This window comes from Solea senegalensis, linkage group LG9, assembly GCF_019176455.1.
Source record: "Solea senegalensis isolate Sse05_10M linkage group LG9, IFAPA_SoseM_1, whole genome shotgun sequence".
In the NCBI taxonomy this organism is placed as follows: Eukaryota; Metazoa; Chordata; class Actinopteri; order Pleuronectiformes; family Soleidae; genus Solea; species Solea senegalensis.
The window spans coordinates 1,056,719-1,084,585 of NC_058029.1; the positions used below are offsets into that span (position 1 = coordinate 1,056,719).

At 42.1% G+C, this 27,867-nt stretch overlaps 1 protein-coding gene across 1 annotated transcript; it reads left to right on the forward strand.

Annotated features, from left to right (window-relative positions):
- Nucleotides 1-8,357: 8,357 nt before the first annotated feature.
- nr2f5 (nuclear receptor subfamily 2, group F, member 5) lies at nucleotides 8,358-27,071 on the forward strand. Its single transcript, XM_044034458.1, has 4 exons — nucleotides 8,358-9,361; nucleotides 20,012-20,292; nucleotides 21,934-22,180; nucleotides 25,099-27,071. Exons 1-4 carry the CDS (start codon nucleotides 8,995-8,997, stop codon nucleotides 25,416-25,418), a joined length of 1,215 nt encoding a protein of 404 aa, XP_043890393.1. The 5' UTR covers nucleotides 8,358-8,994; the 3' UTR covers nucleotides 25,419-27,071.
- Nucleotides 27,072-27,867: the final 796 nt, after the last annotated feature.

Below are 27,867 nucleotides of genomic sequence, written 5' to 3' on the forward strand. Positions count from 1 at the left end.
GATCCAATCAGAGGTCGTGATCAGTCCAAGACGAGTCTGAATTAGCTCAGCCGGGATTCATGATCCACAAATAGAATATGGAAGAACAAGTTAGCTCCTCTGACCTTTCATCAAAATCACCATGAAGATGGTTTGACCAGTTTGAGTATATTCTCCTTGTTGATTATTATCCAACAGCAGCTTAACACACACACACACACAGTGAGGAAACAAGGAAAACAAGCTCATGTAACAAACACAGCGACACATCTGCTGCTTCTGGACTCAACTCAACTGTCCACACAACCGTCCGTAGAGGAAAAGAAACCGTTTCAGTTGACGAGGAAACAGGAGATGCTGCTCCACTGCTAAGTAAGTCCAAACAGAAAAGTCACAAACAAACACTTTGGAACGTTTTAATGGTGCAACATATGAATTCACTTATCAAAGATATCACGGCACACATTTTATTGGGCGAACCTTTTGTTAAGTGGATAACATTGATCATCCCTTGAGTTCCTACGATCACTGACAGTGAACGTAAATGTTCCAAGCTGGTTCTCAGTGCAGGGGAGTCGTTGCTCATACAAACACATCTATTATCATCTAGTTTATAAAATGTCACACTTTACCAGAGCCCAAAGCCTTCAGGATATTTCTGACTGACAGACAGAGTCCTCTCATCTATCATCTATCCATCTATCTATCTATCCATCTATCTATCTATCTTTGTATCTAAATGACAACACGCGTGTGCACAAACATGGCAGATGTGTCCCAGCAGCCTCTCTCTCTGCTAATAATAATAATAATAGATTTTATTTGTATTGCACTTTACATTTGAAAAACAAACCTCAAAGTGCTACATTTTTAAAAACAAGATAATAAAAGAAATAAAAGAAATAAATTAGCTGTATGCTTTCCTAAAAAGGTAGGTTTTTAGTTCTGCTGGGACGTCTCTGGGACACGTTGGACACGTGTCCAGATTGACTCCACTCCACCGCCAGGACGACACGGTGAAGAACAAAGTTATCTCCTGAGTGAAAGCACCGCAGTGCAGCGTCGACCGGCGAGTCAGTCACAAGGGCTCAGCCTTCAGCCGCGGGTGCAGAGGTTAATTTAGTGCCTGATCGCATGACCGCAGTCTGAGAGTAGTAAATGTTGTGTTATGAAGGTGGAGCAGAAGGAAGGGTGAAGAATCCCAGCATGTCTACAGAGTGTGCTGCTTGGTTAAGTGCGTCGGTCACACAGCGAACGCCTTATAAACTGGAATTACCAATGAAGACAGAATGTCTGTGCCGAGCGATAAGTAAATTAGTCATGATTGTCTATCTTTTAAATAGATAGATCACCTTTTCTGTCCCACTCTCTGTCTCTTCTTCCTTTATTCCTCTGTCTCTTTTTCTCTCTCTGTAGGCATCTTTTTATGGAGCTGACATTCCTGGAGTGGTGGAAACAGAAGCCCTTGTTTAGAGGCGAAACCCTCCCACCCTCGTCCCCTTTTTTCATCTTCCTAGTTTTGGAGCCCAGGGTCAAAGGTCGAGACCCCCTCCAGCTTCAGAGACATGTCAGGTCATGCAAGCCACATAGCATTCCCTGTAAAGCCCCCACCACCCGGTACACCCTGCCTCCCCTTCACCCCAGCAAAAGTCCTGCTGCCTCTGAACACGGACAAACCTTCCTCACACAAGAGGTGTGAGAGTGTGTGCGGCTGAGTAAGCGCGTGTGACATTTTGAGAGATAGTGAGTACTCGCAATCACTCGAGGAGTTTATGTCACTGAAGACCGCGTTGCATCATGACGTTTAGATTTTACAGCTGCACTGTGTGGATTTGTGATTTTAAATAAGTCACATTATCACTAATGCTGCGTCTGTTTGAGGGAGTGTTTGTGCGTATACAGCAGCAGCAGCAGCAGCAGTGCAGAGGCGGGTGGAGACAGGAAGTCTTTCTCCCTTCTTTACATTCAGTCATATTCCAACCATTGCTTAACTAGCACAATGCTGCTGTGTTGCTATAGGTGACATGAAGCCATGAAACCCATGTGTTTTTCACTGAGGCCTCAGCCACACAGGTACATAACTTTATAATATTTTTCTTTTCCCAGAATACCAGTTCCATGTGGATAAAAGTACGATATTATAAAAAGTGGGATTCACCTAAAGTTGTTCTGCATGTGGGAGCATTTGTGTGCATACAGCAGCAGCACAGCACTGAATGACTTGTGAAACATTTCATGTGTTTTCACTAATACTCCACAATGCTGTTGTTGTTTCCTGTCTTGACATCGATCATTTCAGTGCAGCGCTGGAATGTTTCCCTGAGACACAAACTCTAACTCGGTGATATTTTGTTATTAAAAGGTTTTTCTGGAAGTGTCTCGTCGTCACCAAACCCCTCAGAACGACTCTACACGCTGCAGTACACATGCCAGGACTGTGAGGGGCGCTGCAACGCTGCTACAGAAGAATCCACACTGTGTACAAACTGTTTTTAAAAATAAAATGTCCGACATCATCATTTACCTAAAGTAGCACATTGGTTATATACAGTACATGAACATGCAAGTGAACCTGTTTTTAAAAAACTCCTGGTTCTGTGTGGATAAAAAGCTGAAAAAGAAAAACTAAAACACACAAAAAAAGAAAGAAAGACAAAGATAATAGATTAACAGCATTTTCCTCATAGCAGCTTAAGTAAAGAAATATCTCTGTGCGTTGTCATTGCGCTGCATCTGAATGATGGAGGTTTAGGGTGAACATTTTTCCTTGAGCGTCACAGAATGAGCTGAAAGCACTCACAGCTTCCAAAGGTTTCCATATTTTCACGTCAAAAAGCCTCCTGTTTGTGTGCATGTCTTACAAAATAGTGTGTTTATGCAGGTGAAAGATGTGAACTGACTCTAAAACATTTCAACAATGATTTAAATAGAGCAGACGTTTGTTCTCGTTTACAAGCTGAGATGAATCCACATGCAAAGTAAATAAACATAAGAGACTGGCTGCTGTAATACATGAGTGATGGGTATTGATGATGTTTTCGAAACAAGAAATATCCACAAAGGTTAGACTTATATTTCCCTGTGTGAAATGATGAAGTGGGTTCATCTGTCACGATTATGAGGTATCACTTAACTGCCTTTTGTGTAGCACGCACAAGCAACGTTGCGAAATAATGCAAAAATAGGAAATAAAAGAGCGTAAATCACGGCAGAGCTGAATTAAAACTGTCAGGAAACAATTAGGAAAACACCATCATTCCTTCAAACAGAGGCCAAAGTTGAACAGATAGCAAAATACGTGTTAAATGAAAATAACCAATTTTGGGAGTGTATCACTGCCAAATGTCAAAGGTCACGAGACTCAGTGGGGCCTTCGCCGGTGTCCTCTTTGCTTAGTCAGCGCATAGAACCACGCGCTGTAATCCCACAAGAAATGAGATGACAAATGGCTTTGAGATACACAAACAGGGCTGAGACGGAGTGCAGAAAAATGGGTGACCCCGTCCAACAGATAAACAAATAACTAAATAAATCCTGGGGACACTGGGGGTGAGGGAAGCTACCCCCGAGGGGTCAGAGCAGGAACAGATAAATCTCCCTTAAAGACGCCATGCTTCTCCGCAGTTAACCTCTTAATCAACCCCAATCGGCCAGAGGAAACGGCGCTGACTCTCAAAACCCGTCCGCTCACCATTTCACAGCACGAACCTGAGCTGTGTGTGTGTGTGTGTGTGTTAATGAAAGAGCATTCACTCCCTCCTAATGAGACTTTAATTACAAAGTGCTTCCTAAAGGGGACAAGCCTTGAAGTTCATTATCAGTTATTTTTACAACATTAAAAATGTTTTAAAGGAAAAACAACTCCCTGTATAAACTTTATAATACGATAACAGCACTGTCCATGGTCTTGTGTGCAACATAAAGAACATAAAGAACATAAAGGTTAAAAATGCTTACTGACATAATTAGAGCTGGGAGTGACATCACCGCTGAGTTGATTACATTTAAGAAGTCGAGGAAAACACCATGGATGTTAGCCACATAGCACATGATAGCATGGTTTGTATGGTGGCTGGTGAGGTTGCTCCGAGTTGGAAATCAAAGCACAGAAACGTCTCATGGCCTCGACGTCTGACTACAGATACAACGCACGAGCAGAAACTCATTTTCTCCCGACTGCCATTCCTGTCCCACTTCCTTGGTTTCACATGTCAAACTGAAAGACAGTCGACCATTTCAAAGTGTCACATATAGTCGAATCAATTCCATTTGTCTGTCCATCACCAGGTCATTCCTGAGCAGAGCGTCGGCGATTAACCTCTTGTGTTTTCCTGATCGTTTCCCTTACAGCACTCATTCATTCATTCATGTTCACGGGTCATGCGAGACACGAGACCCTCCTAACAAACATGTCATTCTTAGCTTTGAATTTCTATTTCGGTGGCGCGCTCACGTTACATACCTGCTCACTTGACGGCTCCTTTCTGCAGTGGTATCATATTTAGCCGCGGCTGAAACTGAGCGTTGCATTGTGGGCCCTTCTGTTGTCAGACCCTCCATAAATTAACAAGTAATCCGGTGGCCTCTGCATTTCCTAGGCCATCCGGTGTGGTCATGTTGACCACCCTTTGCCCCCCCACACTGACACGCTCTCGTGTCAGAGGCTCCGGCACCAGCTGGTCCATCCATCCATCACTGAGCTGCAGACTGGTCTGTGTTTGATACGCGACCGTGATGCGAGGATTCAGGTTGGTTCAGTTGGAGAATCAATGACAGAAGAGATGTTCAATTCACACCATTTTGGTTCCCACCATTATGAACCCTTTAATGGAGCCGTTTGGCCTTCGACACCCACGTACGCCTGAGTGTTAGATGAAACAAGCCTCACAAGTGCTGTTTGACCTCAGTCAGCTGAGGTTAGGGTCTTACATTTGAACAAGTGGAAGCTGAAACACGCTTTCTTTTAAACAACAAAAGCACACGTTCATCTACAATCTACTAAACGCTGCTTATATGAGGAACTTGTAGCGTCTTAACTCCAAACGTTTGTGTCTTTCACTGCATTTCACTGCTGATTAAGTAGCAACTATTGAATTTGTCTCATAGTCACAAGCATGCAGCATGTTCATTGATAAGATTGTAAATATGTATTTATGAAAGTCTGCAGTAGGATAAATATAACCCACTCAATTCCAGGAGAAAATAGATAAATACTGTATGAAGTTGAAATTGCAAATCCTGTTTAGTTGTGACCATAAACTAAAAGACACATGTTTTCCTTTGTTCTAGAATCTGTCAACATCCATTTATCAGTTTACATGTTTTTATTGCACTTCACTGACAGTTCTTGTGTCACATGTGTTTGTGCTGTGTGTGTGTGTGTGTCATATATGCTCTTGTTTATTCTAGTCACTTTTTTATGGTTTTAGTACAAACTTAATTCTGCCTTGAGGGACAATACAGCTGTGAACTTAAATGAACTGAACGTGTGCTTTTTGTATGTTATATGTTCATGTTCTGTTCACATATGAAATATCTGTGTTCAGTTTGTGCACACAGTAAATTTTACAGTGTAAAAGTCACACTTAAGTGTCAATGTAACTTAAATTCTGATTAGGACAATATAATCACAATTTATCTCATTTAATTTTAACAGAACAGTAAAAGTTCCATATTAAACTGACTCTTTTAGTTTTACATGAACACTGTTAGACTGCTTTACTGTGTGTAAATATCATATTATCAATCTATATAGATAAATAGATTGATTGATTTTATTTGATTTTATTTCAGTAAAAATACTGGGCAAAAGAAGGTTTTTTCCCGTTTTTCTTCAAATGTGTTTTTTTCAATATTGTACAAACATGGCAAATATAAGAGATGTGTTGATTTAAAAGGCTCTCAGTTGTTCATGACTGTCATTTGTGTGAACACACACATTAAAATAATATATACTGTTGACTGGACTAACAAATACTACCACTGCTAACAAATACAGAGCAGTCAAGAAAAATCACTCAACCTCAACAAGTTCACATATGTGACACAATGTGTATTCTTCTAATGGATGTAAAGAAGTATTAATATACATACAGTACATTGCAGTGATGTCGCCTGATGAGTGGACATCACTTACATGACTAATCCTCAGGTTGATCCTCATTTAATGAAACCCTCTGTGCGCGGCTGTATAGAATTACTCTCTATAATTATTTACCCCCTCCCACACCCTACACCCTCCAAAACCCTGAGGTGCACTTGGTCACTTGGCCTTACAGCTCGTGGAATCTCCTAACAGCGAGTCACGGGGCTAATTGGGAGACAGGTAAGGTTACATGTGACAGCAATTAAGCAGAGCGCGGGGCCAACGTTGTGGCCCCTGGCGCTGCACTCAGCTTAGTGCTTAGTGAGCTCTTTGTCCTTTTTTTTTAGCGCTTTCTTTTCCTTTTAAGGGAAAAGCGGGAGTTTGGGAATTTACAGTTGCCAGTTTTTGACTCTACAGTGAAGATGGGATTATGTAAATGGCCTGAAAGCTCCCGAGCTTTTGTTTTTGGACATGCTCGCAACGCGTGTCCTTACACACACACTTTATTAAGAAAATTGTATTTTATTTATATTCCCTAACTATTGTATATATGTATCTGTCCACCTATTTGGTAAAAAATAAAAATATAGCTTTAGTGTATGGACATTATTATTATTAGTATTGTTATTATTAGAAGAACTTGTATTTATATTTGAAAAATACAGCAGTAGTTCAGATTTCACGTGTACATTAAATTAGGTAAAACAACAGTCAACACCAGTTTATTACAAAGCTGAGCTCTCTCGTGCACGCACTCCCTATTATATACATTTTCCGTCTATAACGCACGTACAGCGCGCGAGGACACACACTTTATTTGTTTTTTTTATTTTATTTTTTTTAATAACCTCCACGTGACAAATGAAGAAGAGTCAATAACTGGTGAAATGATCAGTTTCCCGCTGTTCTCGGTGCGTAAACTCTGCACCGTCACAGTGCGCGTGCACAGAGCAGCAGAGTCTCGTATAACACAAGAAAGCCACAAAAGCAACACTTCCACGGCTGCTCAAACCATTTAGAGGGTGTTTACATGACTTGGTGAGGAGTTTGTCACCCTTTGTGTTTGTTGTTGTTGTTGTTATTAATGTTGTTGACAACTCCTTTTTTTCCTGACTTGTATATTTGTTTTAACACTTTCCACAGAGCGGCTGTGAAATTACATTTTTGGAGGAAAACACGTGTCCATGTGGACAGTTGATCTGAGACGGTTGGTCAACTGTGACCTTTAGTCGTTTATAAGATTGTGGAACAAACAATAAACAATAAAAAAGAAATAAACATCAGCCGTTAGCCACGAACAAAAGGAACAGTTGAGTCATGCGCGTGATTTATAAGACATGTTATATGTGACATATATATCATAAATGATACTACTGTGAACGTTATACAGTACTGTATATATATTATTATATTATTATTATTATTACATTATTCATGTTACATTTGCCTTCATCGTGTTTCTCTTCTTAAAAAATGTCTTATTTACTGCTCTCAGCTTGATTTAATAACAGAACATATGTTGTCTCATCTTATAGCATTACTTTATTTTAAATTACAGTATCACCGTAGTTTTTATCTCTATATATATATACATATATACATACATATATATATATATGCAAATTTCACAGTGGAGACTTGGAATTAATTCCCTTCTTATGACAAAGATTCACAATTGACTCAAAACCAGAAAATCACCTCTGCGAAAAGAAAAAACAAAACAAAACTGAATAAATAAATAATTGGATCCATAACAACTGTACAGAAGAGTTATATACGAACGTGCAGGAGTAAATGAGTGAGGTAGATGGTTTGGGCTGGACTGTATGGATAATATGAAAGAGAAGCGTAAGCTTGACAGATAGATAGATAGATAGATAGATAGATAGATAGATAGATAGATAGGTAGATAGATAGACAGACAGACAGGCAGACGTACAGACAGACAGATAGATAGAGTTGAGTTGTATTACTGTTAGAGTTTATTTTATTTTTTTGGCCACTTAAGTTAACTTGCGTCACAACAAACGCTCCTGTCAGTCATTCTCGTTCTACTCGCGCTGCTGTCCAATCAGAAAGCTCTTCACTTTTTTGTATTATTATTATTGTCATCAACCAGACTCCCAGGACCAATCAGGAGCCGTCCTTCATCCCTCTTCTCTCCCGCAGAGGGGAGGGGAGGGTGTGGGGCATGACCTAATTTGGCAGTTGTGACCTTATATGGAGCACCGCCGGGGGTGGGGAGAGGAGGGGGCAGCGGTGTGAGGTATCAGCCTGTTAGTGACACTTTCCCCCCACGAAACCGCAGCTTTGCCTCACAGACTGAAACACCGGGACAGCGGAGTCAGATCCTCCAGAGTGAGCGCAGCAGTGAGGATGTTCAGATGAACTGACACTGACAATAACAGCCACGAGACCAAGGAAAGACCCGGGACTGTCGAGTCGGCGGCTCGTCCTCAGTCAACTGCGTTTCCTTCACCGGGATCCAAAGGGAACATGAAAGGTGGTCGGTGTTAAAGCGAGCTGGCACAATCTGGAACAGTGTTGGACTGGACTGAGACATTGTTGTCTGCAGCTCGTTGTTTATCACTCACTCACTCACTCACTCATTGGACTGAATTTCCCACCAAGACTCGACTCACTGGAGAACGACGTGTTTATGGATTTACGCATGAGGAGCACCGGGAGCTGCTATACGCACATTATGGTGACACCTTTATGCTTCTCTGATAGTAAACTAAAATAATCCAGTCTAATAAAGACCAAGTGGTTCAAAGACAGAAACTCAGACTGACCTCTGGAGGAAGTGGGAAGCGCCTTTTTCTCCATTCCTTGTTTTTTATTTCAAACCAAAGACGTCAGGACGGATCTCTTTTCACTCAGCTCTCCTTCTGTGATTTAAACAAAGATCCAAAGTGTTTGGGGATAGCATGGCAATGGTAGTAAACCAGTGGCCAGAGAACATTTCTGCAGATCCGGGCTCCCAGCTCCAGATTTGCGGTCAGGAGCCCGGCGGGGCACCGGGGACACCCAACGGCTCCACGCCGGGGAATGACGCACTTTCTGGGGACAAGATCCCCAACGTGGACTGCATGGTGTGCGGGGACAAGTCCAGTGGGAAGCACTACGGTCAGTTCACCTGCGAGGGATGCAAAAGCTTCTTTAAGCGGTCGGTGAGGCGGAACTTGACCTACACCTGCCGGGGGAACCGAGACTGTCCCATCGACCAGCACCACCGGAACCAGTGTCAGTACTGCAGGCTGAAAAAGTGCCTCAAAGTGGGCATGAGGAGAGAAGGTAAGGCCGGTCATGTCTCTCTCTGTGTGTGTGTGTGTGTGTGTGTGTGTGTGCATGCTTGATGCATGCCAGTGTTAGTCTATGGCACGTGTTTACAAACCCACTCTGCGCGTAAAGTTGTTGATAATTAACCGTAACGTACCTTTCTTTCAGTCCACGAGTAAGCTTTCCATCAAACTACTGTCATTGCAGCTTTACTTGAACAAATCACTTAAAAAATAAGGCAAATTATTCCCATAATTGGTTAAGAAAGTGTTGTGCATGTTTGCATTTGAACGCGTGTTTGTTACAGTCTCAATGTACAATTTAAAGAGTCCACCCCAGAGAGTTTGTGCGTAAACTACGCGCCACGTTAGGTTATTATGGCGTCCGCTGCTGCCTGCTGTGTGTTTGAGCACAGCTTCTGTTGTTATGGGGAAACACTGTGCCGCCACCTGTGATCCCTCACTGCTTATCTTACACTATTTCTTTTTAACCGAGTCTGAAACATTGTTGAAATCCCTCCTTTGTCCCGTGGCTTTAATTACGCTGTTTGTCGTCGTCGACACCCGGAGCTGCTCCAAGAGGATGCCGCTACATTTTGTTGTGCTGCGTTGGATTAACAACGGGTCACTTAGTGCCAAAAGAGGAGCAGGGCCAACGTGCTGATGAGCAAGAGCATGCAGCTCCCCTGATGAATTATCTCTCCACAGCGAGAGACACTCAATTCAGTGATGCAGTGTTTAAATATGTTTATTAAACTGAGCCAAACACTCTTTAAACTCGTATTACCAGCACATAAACATGCTATTTGCGTGCGTGTGTGCGTGTGTGTGTTCATAGTATTTGTTTTCTGCGTAATCTCTTAAAGGAATGACAGGGAAAAGTCAAGCGCGCGCACACACACACACGCGCACACACACACACAATTGCATTGACCTCCATTCATTCGGACAGCCGTAACCATAACGTAACCCTAAAATGAACCTAACCGCAATTCATATATGTATATGAGTAAAAATTCTGCCTCATTAGGACCAGGTTTTGGTCTCCATGAGGACTACTGGTCCTGAAAAGGTCCTAACGAGGGAACAAATACAAGAACGCACTCTCATCTGATTGATAGTCGTGTGAGTGAGAAGATACATTTCGCCCTTAAGTTACTCTTAAAAGTCAAAGTTTGTAATGAATATACTGTTTTATAGTTTCCCTCTCAGAGGACACAAGGAGCTGCCTTGCTCAAGGACACTTCGGTGGGTTGTTGAAGGACAAATGCCTCCTCCAGTAGTCCGTGCTGTTGTGGTTATTGTTGCCGGAGCCAGTGTGTGAATGCAGTCAGAGATGATGGTTATTATGAGATGGTTGGATCCCTTAAGGGTTTGGAGGGTTCCCGCTCTGACCGCGCGCGCGCGCGTGTGCGTGTGTCTCGGTCACGCTCTTTTTCCGCCTGGATGAAACCGACGAAAACGCCTCATGTCGCGAGCAGCGTGTTTACAGTATAAAACGAAATGTTAAAAATCATAATAATAATAATGATAATAATTTAGAGTTTAAAACATTTTTATATTTATATATTAAATTATTTTCAGTGTTGAATCCGTTTTATTTTATCATTTGCATATGAGCTCATAGCCTCAATGTTTAGATAGTTTAGACACTTTATTAATAATTATTACTATAAAACATTTTCACATAAATCAAGATCAAACTATTGTTTCAGTGTTAATATTTTACATGTATATTTGATCTGATTTCTCCTTCATTGTGATGCAGGTTCATTTAAATTGGCCTAACTCATCTCAGTGGTGCATTTGAGGTCAGTGGGATTAAACAGTGTCCTTAAATCCTCTTCTATTCATCAGCAATCATTTAGGACACTGTCCATTAACTTTCACAGCAAATTTCAAGATGATAAAAAAATTAAAAAATGTCTTTTGTTATAGAATGGAGGACAAAGTCAAAAATAAAATGCATTTGCATTTAAATGTATTTGATGGATTAAAAACTTGGATTGGATTGTGTCATGACGATGATATAATATCCTAACATTTATCCTCAGCTGTATCCTTGTACAAAGCAAACAGCCTCGATCATTTCTCCCCCACAGGTCATACATAAGTCATTTTTCCATTTTATTATTCAACAGGTTCACATGAGGCCATTAATGTTAGTTCTCAGTTATGATCCAAATGAAAAAAATTTGCATTTATGAGTTCTTTTTATTTCCATTTTTCACAACAATGATATAAAGTTACTGAAACAATATATTGTCCAGTTGAATCATGTGTGAGTTTGCTGAGCTGACGAGACATTTTACTTATTGAAATAAAATAAACCGTGTTAGAGGTCACTATTTACTTCACGTCTCCACTAAAGTGCTGTTTTAATGGACGCAACCGCATTAATGTCGTGATTGCAAACATCGAGACTGAGCTTATGGACGTTAGAGCTTTAAGTGGAGTTTAATATCACTGATGCATTAATATTTAGCTGCTAAAGGTTTCATGACCGGGCTACATCAGGTGTTGGAGTGTTTTGTTTTCTCTTTCTTCCTCTGCCCCCTGATGGGATGTTTGACCCTCGTTCTGTAGAAACATCATATCATTTTTGTTGGAGACTCTTATTTCTGTGCTGGCCTCAGTGGGAATCAAACCCGCTAAAAACCCAGTGTCATTGTCTCAGCAGGCAGCTGCACACAAGCTCTGCTTGATGCCACTGTTGTCGGCTGAATGGGGAGCAGAAAGGCAAAGAAAATCAGCCTGTCACTTCCTTTGAGCTGCGAGAGTAGATGTTTTCATTTTGAAACCTGTGTGGTGGTGTGAGGTACACACACACACACACACACACACACACACACACACACACACACACACACACACACACACACACACATATACTTGCTGTCTGTGAAAACATGGCTGAAAAACGATGATGACATGACATCATTTAAGAGAAGACTCTCCTGATAAAATATGTCTGCTTATGTCTACAATAGCTTCACCTATTTTCATTGCTTCAGTTCATGTTAAGACAGCCTTGCTCCAGTTTGTAAACTGCTCACTCTCCCACACCAAAGCCCAAAGAGAAAAGCATCATTTTTAGCTTGCAGGGACGCAGGAGCTGCTGGTCTACTGCTGCTTATTTGAGAAGTGTGTCACTGAGGTAAGACCGAACAAATGACTAGAAAAGTGCGGATTCTTCTCTATTGGCTGCGTAATAGTGAGATAACGTGGCAGCGACGTAAACAGGTGTTTACGTCGTTCATTTGTGAATGTGTTGTTTTTCTTCTTGTGTCTCTGCTGGCAAAGATAAATCACAACTATCCTTTTAATACACGTATAACACACATGGAGGATCTTAGCTTTTCTGTGACACATGTGACAGTGAAGAGTCATTTAAAGCACAGGGATCAGTGGTGTTGCTGTGTTCAGCTGTGCCGCTGCCTCCTTTGACCCATATTACACTCTAACATAACACCCACAGCACAGGCAAATATCGGTCAACCAAAACTAAAACATTAATAACACACAGGCTCAAGTCAAAGTCCAAATGTGTAAACCATCCAGTGAGCAAATACTCGGACAGTCATGTGTAATGACTAATCCATACATACTCTACACTGTTCTTGTGACTATGGAAGAGGGTTAGGACCCCATGTTGATATTTAAATTAATATAAGTCTGAGTTTAGTCTTAATTCTGTGATTAAAGCAGAAAGTCAGAATTCCGCTGTTTTTTCCCCCCTCAGAATTCTAACTTTAATCCAGTAATTCCGATTTTTCCTCTCTGAATTTGGACTTTAAAGACATCATTCTGACTTCAATCTCAGAATGATCACTTTTCTTTGAATTCTAACCACTGAGTTTAAGATCACAACGATGAGTTTTTGTGTTTAATCCTCTTCTTATTTAACAGTCAAACACTACAGACCCTTGTCTCTAAAAACCTTTACTCATTGCTGTCGTTTAGCTTCCGACAAATCAAACCCATGAAGAGTCTCCACGATCACAGGCTGCAGTGAAGACGTCATCACTGATCACACGGTCACACTGATATCGTTCAGTAAGTCACACATGCAGGTGGATGCAGTGTGCTCTGTTGAATGGTTCTGAACACATGGCATGTTTCTCCTCACTTCAGTCAACACGATGTGACCTTCTTTTGTGCATTCAGTCGTTCTCACTGACTGACTGGACCGTTGTGTGCGTCACATAAGCGGCTCGGCCTGTTTTTGTCTTTCTCTTGGGTCACTTGTAATGACACACACACACACACACACTCACGGCAGAGGAGATTTGTTTTTAACCCAAACATCTGCACACGCAGCACATCTGGGGTTTTTCCCCCAGAATATTATCGAGTATTCCGTGTACATACAGAGTACACCAAACCCATGCCTGGATGATCATTTCCATACATTATTAGATTAGATATTAGATATATGATTATATAATTCAACAATTACACCCTCCCTCCCCCTCCCGTCCAAACATGTGCTACACTAATCCCCCGGTTTTAAATTTACACTACGTCAAAACTGAGTCCGGGAAGCAACAGTTTACAGTTGGTCGAGTGGATCGTCTTCTAACAAGAAGGTTGGGAGTTTGATCCTCTTGTATCTGCCATTGTGTCCATTGGCAAGACCCATGTTAACCCCAAATGTCCCTGGTAGGTGAGTGAGTGAATGAGCGCATAGTAAAAACATGATGACAGTATGGAGCGAGTCGTCTTTCAACTGGAAGGTCATGGGTTAAATTCCCGGCTCCACTAGTCTACATGCTGATGTGTCCTTGGGCAAAACAGTGAACTCCACGTTGCTCCTGAATGGGTCTGAAAAATATGTGCTTCCCATAGATGCACTCTGTGTGTGTGTGTGTGTGTGTGTGTGAATGTGTGTGAATGTGTGTGAACGGCTGAAAAACTGTGGTGTAAAGCAGCTTTGAGTGATCAGACTAGAAAAGTGTTGTATAAATACAGATCATTTACCACATCACAGAAAACTGTATAAAATATCACCTTTAACACCAACAATCTCAGAAAACCTCTTCCTGTCGTGGCCTTTGTGTGGTAAATAAATAGTGGAAATGTAAATAAGGACAGCACGAGTATACAGAGTATATATATATATATATATATATATATGAGAGAGTGAGGCAGCAACAACCACATCGCAAAATCTACCAAACCTCCTCACGCAAAGCTCCATGTGTCTGTCTCCTTGTCTCTCTGTCACTGTCTCCCTCCCTGTCTCTCTGCTCTACCTCTGCTTGTTCTGTCTCTGTGTCTCACGTTGACCACATACCTCCACGCTCTCATGTCTGAGGACGAGTCCTACTACATAATAGTTTTGCATCCATGTTGTCGTCATGTGGAGTTAAACTAACTCAGCTCACAGAAGGACAACTATAGCGTACATAGTCGAGTGGTTTTTTCAGATTAATTCCCAATAACATCATCATCCTCCTCCTCCTCCTCCTCACATATACTTCACACACTGGTACAGAGAAATTAGATTAAGATGGGAGAGTTAAGGTGAGTGTAAATGTTATTATTTAATTATTATTATTATTATTATTATTATTATTAAAAGGATAATTTCTGATTTTACCACCAGAGGAAACTCACGTACCACTGGTGGTACACGCACCACAGTTTGAGAAGCATGGCTCTAGTCAATCAGTGTTACCACAGTTTTTATACAGCTCATGATACTCAGTCGTGATACAAAACAAGGAGCTAAGTAACGTTCAAGGTAATTCCTGAACAGTCTTTATCTAACTATTCTTCTTAACTTCTTTTTCTTAGCAGCATATCTGTGTTTGTCTCTCTCTCTCTTTATCTTTATCTCTGACTCTCTCCTGGTTTACATATTAGCTGATCTCTGCTCCTATCTGCTGCAGAGCAGTGACCTGCAGGTCAAAGTTCAGGGCCAAAATAAAACTCCGAGCACGGTGTCACATCGCACACGGCGGCTGCTCCTGAACTGGAGCACAGCCACGAGTGCAGCAGCACAATATTCACTGAAAACCTTGCAGGTATAATACTGTATATACATGGTATATACACCATGTATATACAGTATATATATATATAAATATATATAGTATATAGTATATATAGTATATATATAGTATATATATATATACTATATATACTATATACTATATACTATATATATTTATATATATATACATGGTATATACATGGTATATACCATGTATATACCATGTATATGTCAGTCTGTTTTTAACTTACAGCGACATATTGTTGATTGCAACAGAGAGAAACACACACACACACACACTGAGCTGTAACAGTGCATGTCATGGAGACATAGGTTCACTCGGGGTGATGTTATGATTTGTCTCTCTCTGTGTGTGTGTGTGTGTGTGTGTGTGTGTGACAGAAGCTTTAGAAATGGAAAATCTCCGTATTAAACACGACTCTCAGACTGATCCAAACGTATAATGTGTGTGTGTTGTCCCGGCAGAGTGACCTTTCAGTCCAAATGTTGATAGGCCTTAATTGTATTTAGCTGCTGTAATTCCACTAACAGTCTGACCCAGAGGCTAATCCAGGGCAGGCAGGCAGCGAACCGTGCTCTTTGCCAGCTGCCATTTGCTGAAGTGGCATTTTGAAAGTCACAGCTGAAATGTCCCTCGGTACCTTTGTCTGCATGCATGTTCCTGCTCTCCCCTCATCTCGTGTCCTCATCTCGTGTCCTACCTTCACACCAGGGGGCGGAAAGAGGTTTGGGAAACTGTGCTCCAGTGAAACGTTGTTATTGGAAATCATTTTAATTTAAATTACAGGACAAAAGGGGGAGAGGGAGAGGGCTAGACGAGGAGCAGATGTATAACATTTGTATTGAGGTCAGTCAGGAGAGTTCTAAATCGATCGTGACTATGATAGTATGATAATGTCATTTATTAAATTACGTTTTATTTGTATAGAGTCTATCCATAAAATACCGTACATGATCTCAAGGTACTTAAGGTCAAGACTCTACTTTTATTACAGAGAAACCCAACGACAAGCACTTGGCAACAGTGGCGAGAAAAAACAATTACCAATAAATAATACAATTATTATTATTATATAATAATTATATATATATATAGAATACTAATAATTATAATAACAACCTTGCAGATGGAGCTGGATCCTGCAGCCCAGGAGTCACAAGTACCTGCAGAGCGAGCCCGAGACAGGGATTATCTATATCTATATGTACATATAGATATAGATAAGATGAGTTTTTAAGATTTAAAGAGCAAAGACTTAAAGAACAGGAAGTGAAGCTCGCCTAATGGGAAGTGGCAAACCATTCCATAAGTTGGGATGGTTCCACTGTTTTAAAAATACCTTTGGTTTGGAATCCGAATAATACAAATGCTGTTTGACGACCTCACATCTCAATATCTAATGATAAGATCAGTCAATTACATGAAGCTGTAAACTACAGTGGACAAATGAAGAAGCTTGAAACAGATTATGGCAGACACCCAGATCAGACTTTATTCTCCCATCCCCCCCCTTCCATTCTCTCTTTCTCCGTCTCTGACCTTGGTTTCCTTTTTGTCTTTATCCTCCGGCATCTGTTTCTCTCTGCTATCATCTCTGTCTCTTTTGCTTTATCTTTCCCTTGTCCCCGCGTCTGTCATGCTACATACAGCTCTGTCTATTCTCGCTGTTGCTTTGGTCTCTCTCTCTCTCTCTCTCTCTTGGTCTGTCTCTCTCTCTCTGTCTCGCTGTCTCTCTCTCTCTTCTTCGCTCTGGTCAGCTGTAGGCGAGGAGAGAAACAACCGAGAGCAGTGTGTCTCATTCAGACGCACTCAAGTGCTCTGCCTCTCAGCCACGAGTGACCCCCACAGTGAGGCTTTTGAAAAGTCAAGAGGATCAAGTAGATTTGCCACCATCTGCAGGATTATCCATTAATCAATATAAGAGCAGATTAATAGCTGTGAATTCTCAAATCAGCAGCATGAGACGCAGCAGGTTCCCATGGTGGAATTTATGGAACAAATAAAAAAAAATGTGGACAAATGTGGACAAATCCCCATGGAGGTCGAGGACACTGGGTTCCCCCGGAGAGGATGTGTAACACGCCAGGACAGGGTGACAGTTCTGGGTCGCAGAAGTCCTCAGACAGTCGGGGACGAATCTTTGAGACAAAGAATTTGTCACTCTGACACATTTCAAGTGTCCCTAAAGCAGCATATGTTGACATGACAGCAACTGTGGCCGGACAAATTGAGACAAAGGACGATGTCGGGAGACACTGTTTCAGGAGGAGGTCTTCATTCATTCATTCATTCATTCATTCATTCATTCATTCATTCACACGGCTGCTGGAGCCAATCCCAGCTGCTCTTGGTAAAGATGCTCCGATCATAATCTATTAGTTATAGTAATGTAATATTATTTCATTAAAGATTATAAACTATTATAAGATTATTAACATTGCTTTTTCTTTACATGGTAAATAGTCTATATTTAATTTGGACTTTGGTGCAGAAGAATGAGGAGTTCCAGAAGCTTCAGATAGTAAAGGACTTGTAACCAGAGAGTTGCTGGTTGAAATCCTCTGATGGGTCTATGGTGCTATGTGTGCAAAAATAACTCATTCTAACTTTTAGTCTGAAGTCTGATGTCATGTTTTCAGAGGTAAGATTTCTTGTCACCGCTTCAGTAAACCCGACTTATCCCTTTAACAACCATGTTGTCACAACAGTGATTTGTGATAGTTTTGGAAGGCTGACATCAGATGACAATTTGATATGTAGAACATGTTGAACAAATCCGCATTAAAATAACTTCCTGTGAGTGACAGTGACGGCACGCCGCCCAATCATCAGAGCACCTGAAGTAAACGGTGATCTTTGCACAAACTGCTGCTCAGAAACGATTATTTTATTTTCCCCTTTTGTCAGTTAAATCCGGCAAAGACAGACACGTGTGGCTAACGTGACAACAGACGAGCGCTCCCGGAGTGCGAGTGACGTTGTGTAACGTTGTCTTTGTGACAGGCAACACCTCTTCATACCTCAGCCCCATGTGAGACGGCACTGTTTGCCTAAGGAGACCACATTCTTTTCCGGGAACACGTGTTTACACAAGTTCACAAAGAAAACCAACAGTCTGAGGTCAACACCTTTTGTGCAGAAGTATTTTTTCTTCTTCTTCTTCTGCAGGCTAAAATTAAAGGTATTTTTATAATGCTCCCGAGTGATTTGACCTCTCGTTCTTCAGACGTGCCACGGTGCGTTCAATTGACACAGCTGCTGCGGTGAGGTGACAGGTGATGCAGAGTTAAAAGCATTTTCCAAACGCCTAACCCACCCACCTCTTCTCCCCCTTTCTTTCACCCCTCTCTCCACCTCCTGCCTCCACCTGTCTCTTCTTGTAAACCAGTGCTGGCTGTCTGGAGCCTCATCTCACGCTACATTCAGAGATAAATAAAATAATAATCACTCCGGGGTCACATCTCTCTGTTCTGCAGGTGCAGGTTTTTATTAGCATCGATTAGCCTTCGTGAGAATGCAAGACTTGGCTGAACATGCTAATATTCAGACTGGGCAGTTTTCACGCCGCCAAAAACAAAGAATGCAAACATGTGTGGCGTCACAGTGACACTGACACAAAATCCCACATATACCTGCTAACGTCAGTGGACACTGAACTCACTCCTTCCTCTTTGCCCTCTCTGCTCTCAGTTACCCCCTCTCTGCTCTCAGTTACCCCCTCTTGCTCTCTCATTCCATGCCGTTTCACCTTTTATCATCACAGTTTCAGTTTTTTTCACTTTCCAACAAAGTCATCCACAGCAACACAAGTTTTTTTTTGCAGGGTGTGACACCACCCTGCCTCCCTCCCTCCCTCCCTCTCTCTCTCTCCCTCCCTCCCTCCCTCCCTCCCTCCTCTCTCTCTGTAACAGTAGATGAAGTTATTAGTCAGACAGTGGGGATGACTGAACAGGTGTTTTCCAAATGGGCCTCTGAGCATCATCATCACTCCACACACGCTTGCAAATGTGTGTGTGAGTGTGTAAGTGCTTGACCTCTGCGTGCTCTCTCTTTTTTCTGCCTCGGGCCGAGCCATTTGCTGTTGGGGAGGAGGGGCTGGGTTGGGTTGGGGGTGGAGTGGTAGGGAGTGAGACGTAAGCGTACAGTATGTATTTAAGTGTGTGCGGGTGCATAACATGCATACGCAAAGGTGTGAAGAGGCGTTCTGTCTTTACCAGCTGCTGCTCGTCATTACTCATTGATGCACAACAGCAGTGGAAGAGAAGCGTCCTTGGCCTGGACGCTTTCCAGCGCCTTCCCGCCACTAAAACAAGAAGAGTGCTGACATATTTAAGAGGCAGAGGGATGTTGCCGTTTGTACACTCTTTTGCCCCCTTACGCCCTCATCCTGCCCCCTTATCTGTCACCCTCCGTCTTCTTCTTGATGTTTCTACTGCAGGCTTTTAGGTTTGTCTCTGTGCATGCTGAGGCCAAAATAAAAAGAATAATAATGTATGGCAAAAAACTACTCATGTCATAGTCAGGTTTATCTAATTGTCTGTCTGTCTGTCTGTCTGTCTGCCTGTCTGTAATTTTCAGGTCATACACGTACAAAAGACATGTTCACACGAGTGAATTCTCATCTTTGTTCCTCTTGTGTTTTTCAGCTGTACAACGAGGACGCACATCCAACTCTCAGACCAGCCCGGGACAGTATCTGACCAACGGCACTGACCCATACAACAGCCAACCCTACCTGTCCGGCTTCATCTCTCTGCTGCTGCGCGCTGAGCCCTATCCCACATCTCGCTACGGGGCCCAGTGCATGCAGGGAAACAACCTCATGGGCATTGAGAACATCTGTGAACTGGCAGCCAGGTTGCTGTTCAGTGCTGTGGAGTGGGCAAAGAACATCCCCTTCTTTCCTGATCTGCAGCTCATGGATCAGGTGAGTCAAAAACTTTTCCTGGTCAATCTTTTAATAGATACAGTTCAGCGGGTGTTGACAAATATGGCTTCTTTCATGTTTTTCTCCATAAATAAAAAAAGAACAATAATAAATGACCACACAAAATTGTCTGCTGTGTTTGTGTTTGTGTCTGCACTGCAGTGCATGGACACGTTTGGAATAAAATCATGTAAAATCTAAAAATGTAATTATTATAAGTAATAATTACATTTTATTTCCTCTAAATAAGTAAATAATAACATGCTGATGCTGGAAAGAACAGCCTGATTACATGGACTGGCTGATCCAGTCCATGTAATCTAAAGCTCTATAGCTACAACAAACACGGTGTAAGATACAGACGCTCTTGTGTCAGAGACTCTACTGACTCAACAACATGATACTGCTTCCAGTCTGACTAGCAGTTTCCCCATTATTTCCAGTTTTTAATGCTAAGTTAATGTAAACAGTTGCTGGCTGTTGGTTTAGAGTTTCCATATAGAGATGCCATCTCATTTCACTCAGGAGCAAGATTGCAAATAAGTCATTTCCCTCATTTACAAACAGGTTAGACAACATTTCCTCAGCTCTTTTTTGTGCATTTCTATGTTGCCAGTGTTGTGTTAACGCTTTTGTCCAAAATTAATTCACTTATTATTCAATAAAAGATGAAACAACCTTTTGTGACATGTATCATATATATATATATATATATATATATATATATATATATATATATATATATATATATATATATATATACGTACATATATATATATATATATATACAGTGTAGACAAAACAATGCAAATGCATTAAGGTTGTGGTAATGAATGGTTATTAGCAGAGTTACATACTGTATGACGGAGGGTCATGTTAGGTCGCCGACATTACAATTCAATATTTCAGTTTTTATTTCCCAGCCTGTGATCTGTCATTTTTGAAACCTCTGACTTTAAAAGTCATGACCAAAGTCCTGACTGTTCACTTAAAAGTGCTGATGTCATCATTGCCCTGCACACTTGTAAAAAAACAAAGTTATTTATTTCTGTTTCTGTCATGAGGAGTTTTATGACTCACTAAATCAACTCAACTTATTTTCTAATGTTTACGACCTTTGACACTGACAGATGATGTTGGATTGTGTTCAGAATTGATGCTTTCACTACTTTACTCATGCTTCCTTCTTCACTTGGTGAATAAATACACAGTTAAATAGGTTTCTGTAGTAAATATCATTTTAAATAACATCACCTGTTTTAGAACTGGGTGTTCAGTGCACATCTAGAATAATCTAATTACACTCTGGCTCATGTTCATGCCAAGTGTGACTGTGATCTGTAACAGAGAGAAACCTCTGCTTATATTAAAAAGCTCTCTCTTAAACATCATAAACACACGTCACTGTTGTTTGTCATCATTAACTGATAGTTTAGTTTACCACACGTTCACACAATAATATGACATTATTATATATATATATCAATATTATATGACACTAAAAAGTATATTGTGGTAGGATTTTCCCCAGCTCTACACCTGACGTCATCGTCTGTCACTAAAACCAGTCGTGAATCCACTGTGTGGAGATGTTTGGAGATAGCGTGCTCACGTACTAACGCCGTATCACCTCTCGTCTAGGTGGCACTGCTGCGCATGTCATGGAGCGAGCTGTTTGTCCTGAATGCAGCGCAGTGCTCGATGCCGCTGCATGTGGCGCCCCTGCTGGCAGCAGCCGGCCTGCATGCCTCGCCCATGTCAGCAGAGCGCGTGGTGGCTTTCATGGACCACATCCGCGTCTTCCAGGAGCAGGTGGAGAAGCTGAAGGCCCTCCAGGTGGACACGGCGGAATATTCTTGCCTCAAGTCCATTGTGCTCTTCACGTCCGGTGAGTGTGAATGAGGCACAATCATTAAACACTGTCATGTACAGAAACACAAACAGAATGTTGAGACCAGGATATACACGGAGGTGGATTGGTCCGGAGGGACGTACTCGTCTTCTACCACTTCATCCTCCACATGAGGATCAAATGTTGATTTTGTATTGGGTCGGGGGTTGGCCCTCCAAATGCTCAAGCTGATCCCAGCACCACTAATGCCCACAATGTACCTATTTGACTTCATATATTATTAAATACTAGGGTTTTATGGCCAGCTATGATGTCTGACTGTGTTCAAGGGACAGAGCCAGGTTGAATGGTTTTTTGTTGCTTTTCCATTAGCGATAGCACCTGGTACTTTTTCAAGTACCTGCTCCGGTGAGATTCCAAACGAGCTGAGTCTGTACTAAAACGTGACGTCACCAGACTGCCGGCCACTGATTGGTGGAAGAGTCACGAGCGCGTGGTCCAACACATCAAATCAAACCGAACAAAGCAGACTATGTAGATCAGTTAAAAAGTACACAACGTTTGACAATCCCATTATTATCAATTATCAATTATCACAACAGATACATTCATAAAAAATAAGATGGATATAGGTCAAATACCTTTGTAATAGCCCAAAGTACAAAGAGTTCACTCGAGTTCCAAATGATGAGCACTAGTGGGGAATTAATTTATTGACTGAAGTGTGTCTGCCTCTGCTTTGCTTGGGGCTAATATGCCCCCTTTTGACCTATTAGCATAAGGGTTTTTTTTGGTTTAGCATGTGGCTATTTGTTAGCAAGCACCGTTCCAAGTGTTTTTGTTGCTGTTTTTATGTTTCTAATGTGTGGCTCTGGTCCGACTGAAGGTACACATGTAGTTGTTTCTTATCTGGGACTTTTACTACGACTTTGAGAATTTCAATTCAATACAATTTCAGTCAGTCGAAAATTAATTTAAATTTCTCCATAAAAAACCTAGTTACACGATATTTTCACGACATTTAAGTCCCACAACAGCTCTAGAACTTGGCTCCATCTAGTGGACTGAAACATCAGTAGAGTTTTAATGCTAATACACAAAAAGTTTGTTGTTTATTTGTAGCATCAGTAAAAAATGATAGGCTAAAAAAAATCTATGTTTTGTGTCTCAAAAGCAATAAAATATTGTTTATTTCACAAACATACTGACTGTGTGTGAGGATTGAATCGCTGCTGAGGTTAATCCCAGTGGTCACTGCGGCTCCAGTGCCGACCGTTGAGCCACAATAGTGTCACATGTGGGAGACTCTTCACTGAGAGTTCATGCTTTGTGACCCGTGGAGGGAACGCGTGTGTTGTCTGCGCTCTTGGTCGCACGTTTCCTCCTCGCCTCCCTCGCGTGGCTTTGCTGATTCACCTCCATAAATGTGGCTGATCCACCGCTCACTTCTCCGTGCCTTCATCAGCCATCGTGATTCATGATCCCATCTATTATTAAAACCAGTAAACCGCCCCTCCTCTCTGAGCCTAACACCAGCCCAAGCCCAGGACCCCCCGCCCTCTGACCTACATAACCCCAGTAGCCCTGAGCACCCCATGTGACCGCACTGTATTTGAACAGATGCACCCACGTGTGCGCTCATCACAAGAAAAAGTTGCACATCTTGCCAAGAGTCTCCGGGGGGAAAATGCAGCAAATATTAACAGGAGTTTGAATGTCAACACGCACACACACACACACACACACAGCAGGAGAGACCCACTAGAAACAACCCTGACAACTAAAGACAACAATTGTCTCTCACCTCCCTCTGAGTCCACCCCCCTGGAGCCCAGGCCCATCAAACCACATCAGAGACTGGGCATCTCGGTCCACCCTGCCACCGTGATCCCTTACACCCACTGACCTGCTGTGTGTGTGTGTGTGTGTGTGTGTGCGTGCGCCCAAGACAAAAGAACACAGCATAGCTTGGCGTGGAAAAGCGTTTTCCCAAGCAGCCGTCTTGGCACGCGGAGTGGTTTTAGCCACACAGGCAGATTTGCTAATCCCATTGAGATGATGACCACCTCGTCACGCAGAACCCAAAATGGTGGCTTGACACAAACATCATTAAAAAAGGGTCCAGCTGTCCAGTGAAGGGAAATACAGCATCATTCCCCCAGAATGATGAGAACAGTCACTGCTGGGGTGGTGAGGGCTTGACACGTTAGATTAAAACATAAGGTGAATGACTTCTTGTTTTTGTTACAAACCCAGCAGGGAAGGATTTACACAGGGAACACGTCAAAGTGTGAGGTGAAAAAAGGCAGGGTGACAGGCTGAGACCTGCGGCCCCAAGCTTGCAGACTAAAAGAATTAACTTGAGAGAGGGATTGCCCTCGTCGAAAAAGCTGCCCTTTCAAAACGTGGGTTCAGTCAGGGGGCAGAGACAGGCCGCAGTCAACGTGCAGTCGAATGTGAGTTCACGCGTCGCTCGCCTGCGTTTGTTAAATCCCTCGGAAAAGTAGCTCGATTTATTTTACCCTGCCATGTCGAGGGTTTGGTGGGAGGGGCATGTGTGAGGAGGGGGTGGTTAGAACGTGACCTCCAGTTGAGGGGAAAGGTTGACACAGAGGTGTAGTAGATCTACAGCATATCTCTGTAGTGACAACCTCTGAATCGATGACATCTCTCTGACCTGGGAGAGGATGTAAAAAAACATGGCGGACGCCAGGGAGTCTTGACTACATTTAATCAGGTTTAAAATAATACGATGTGTGAATGCTGCACACACACAATGTGCCGCTGTGTGAGTGAATGGCAAAAGCTGTGGCGTAAAGCAGCTCAGAGTGGTCGTCAATATTCATTTGGATGTATTCACTGGATGTAATCACATTACTTATTTCCAGGCCTGCATGAGGTAAAGTGTCCAACATGCTAAAGTCTCAATCTTTATCTCTCTTCTTTACCTCCAGATGCTATGGGGCTCTCCGATGTTGCCCACGTGGAGAGCATTCAGGAGAAATCTCAGTGTGCCCTGGAGGAGTACGTAAGAAACCAGTATCCCAGCCAGCCAAACCGCTTCGGGCGCCTCCTGCTCCGCCTGCCCTCCCTGCGAATCGTCTCGTCTCCGGTCATCGAGCAGCTGTTTTTTGTGCGCCTGGTTGGCAAGACACCCATCGAGACACTGTTGCGTGACATGCTGCTGTCGGGCTCCAGCTACAACTGGCCCTACATGCCCGCCGTGCAGCGCGAGCGACCGCTCTCCCTCCACTATAACGAGAACGGGCCGTGAACCAGGTGGAGAAGAAGCCGCAGGAGAAAGTCACACCGAGCTTCCATCTGATACTTGTATCCGCGCTTTTCTCCTCGTCGTCCTCACCATTCCACTCAAGAAAACCACACTGACGGTACAGCCCGTTACTGTCCCGCGTCCATAAACCAGCCAGTCATTTTACCCATAGACCACCGCTGCAGAAGCATGGCGGTCCACTGCAGACCGCCACCACGACGTCCATGTTTGAGATGGAGCGTGAGATGGAGCGTGAGACGGAGCGGTTGGTAGAAGAGGTTTTTGCACACTGCACCAGCAGGTCTGTTGGACTCACACACACACACACACACACACACAAACAGAGACTGAAGAAAACCAGAAAACTAAAAAGACGTTTGCTCTGCCGACGTTCACACGGGCCGCGTACAAGCGTCGCAGTGCGGTCAACACCAAGCAAGGGCTCACCAGACTCTACAAGCAAGAGCACGAGGCCCGCGGTGAACTGACTCGTTTTTGACAAAACAAAAAACCCTGAAGCCATTAAAAAAGACAAATGCCAAAATGTCTTGGACTTTTGCAGAGGACGTGTTTTATTGTGTGTTTGTATTAGCACTGTTTATATGGAGAGAAGAATACTTATGACTGTGTCCATACGTACGTACAGCATACCATTGATTCATAGACATCCACAGCATATTAGGCTTCTATGGGAAAAGCTCAGGTTCAAAGGGTGGGGGCGCGCGCACACACACACGCACACATACACACACACACATGCCAATATCAGTACAAGTAGAAAAAAAAAATACAAGAAACCCAGCAAAATTCACATTGAACAGCAGCCTGTGCCAAAGCTGAAAATGCATATTGTTTGGATTTATTTGTATTTTTTTGCAGTAGAGTTGGTGATGAAAAGTAATGTTTGGTTTGTTTATAATTTGATTGTATACTTGTTTCGGGGGGGAGAGGAGTTTGTAAAACATAAATACAAAAATAAAAGCAGAGGCACTTGCATTGTAATCTGAACCCACACTTATTATCTCCTGTAAAATCACAGCACTGGTAGATTCCTATTACCCTGGTGTCATTTGTTCAAAAAGCCCATGTTAATTCTCCTCCGTGACGTTCTCACAGGAGGGACACAACTCTTTTTGTCATGATTGTTAGTATCGGGAGGGGGTGTTTTTTTACAAAAGTAGGTGTACTTGCCTTAGAACAAACATTTTGTCACTGAGCATTTACTGTATCTTATGACTGTGCCATAATCGCTCGTTACCTGTTATAACAGGTATTATGTCCTGTCAGCAGAGGAAATGAACTCATATGACGTAAAGAAAATTGATCACGTGCGCACAATGTCATCGCAGACGTCAACTTCAAATAGAAAGAAAACCCTGTGAGAATAATATCATCAGCACTTTCATTTTTTTTAGACTTCATGTAAGTTCTTTTCCACGTCCTGATGATATTTTCATCTTCGACTCATGTCATTTGAATTCATTGTACCGATACTGTAGACAAATGTACCACTAACCTCTGAAAACCTCAGTCTATGTTACAATATAACCCCAGTTGGACTAATGACTGTGACCTAGCGTAGGACTTGTTGAAGTCGTTTTTATTTGATTTGATTTTTATTCCCGTTGAATAAAAGAATTGTTTTGACAACCTGTATCACATTTCCAACACGGCACTGTGTTGTCAAACTGTTGATGAGTGAATTCACAAAAACGTTTCCAGGAGTTTCTTCTTATCCCCTCAACTTTTGTTTGAAAATATGGAGTTTCCATTAACTGAAATAAAATGATGTTGTTCACAGTGAGTTGTTCTGCTGTGCTTTACATGTCCAACACTACAGTGTACTGCTGCATTTATATGGACATGCATACGTGTAATGGGCCACAGGATCAGAACGTCACTTACAACTTCTGCTCAAATACAAGCCGGATGATTTCAACCTTCAAATATTGTCACCAAGAGTCGGTCTGCGTTGCCTGTATTAACACTATATGTAAAGGGTTTGCATAAAAACATAAAAATGCACAATCTTTAATATTATATATATATATATGGTTAAATATATAAGACATGAAACTCACTCAGTGATTCACTCGTACATAAATGGCTCAACTTACTCCAGAGCTCCCATAGTGATTGTGTTAGCCCCACAGCTACAGTGGTGCACGTTCATGCTCATGTTGTAGCTCATAGATACTTTAACTGATGGATCAAACTCATTTACAATTATCTCTTCAACGTCTCAAACCTGCATATCACGTAAACTACACCACACTAGGGATGGTTCAGTTTATATTATTATAGTTTATATTATTATATTATATATTATATTGTCATATCCGATACATATACTGATAATGCAACCAATCAATTCATAGTGGATATTGTGTTCGAATACTGAACAATAACAAAGTACAAGGTCCTTAAACTACTACACATTTGTGCATAATAA

Coding starts and splice junctions, on each gene's coding strand:
- nr2f5 (XM_044034458.1), top strand. CDS start 8,995: ATGGCAATGGTAGTAAACCAGTGGCCAGAGAACATTTCTGCAGATCCG. Junction 9,362..20,011: donor AGTGGGCATGAGGAGAGAAG/GTAAGGCCGGTC, acceptor TGTGTTTTTCAG/CTGTACAACGAGGACGCACA. Junction 20,293..21,933: donor ATCTGCAGCTCATGGATCAG/GTGAGTCAAAAA, acceptor CCTCTCGTCTAG/GTGGCACTGCTGCGCATGTC.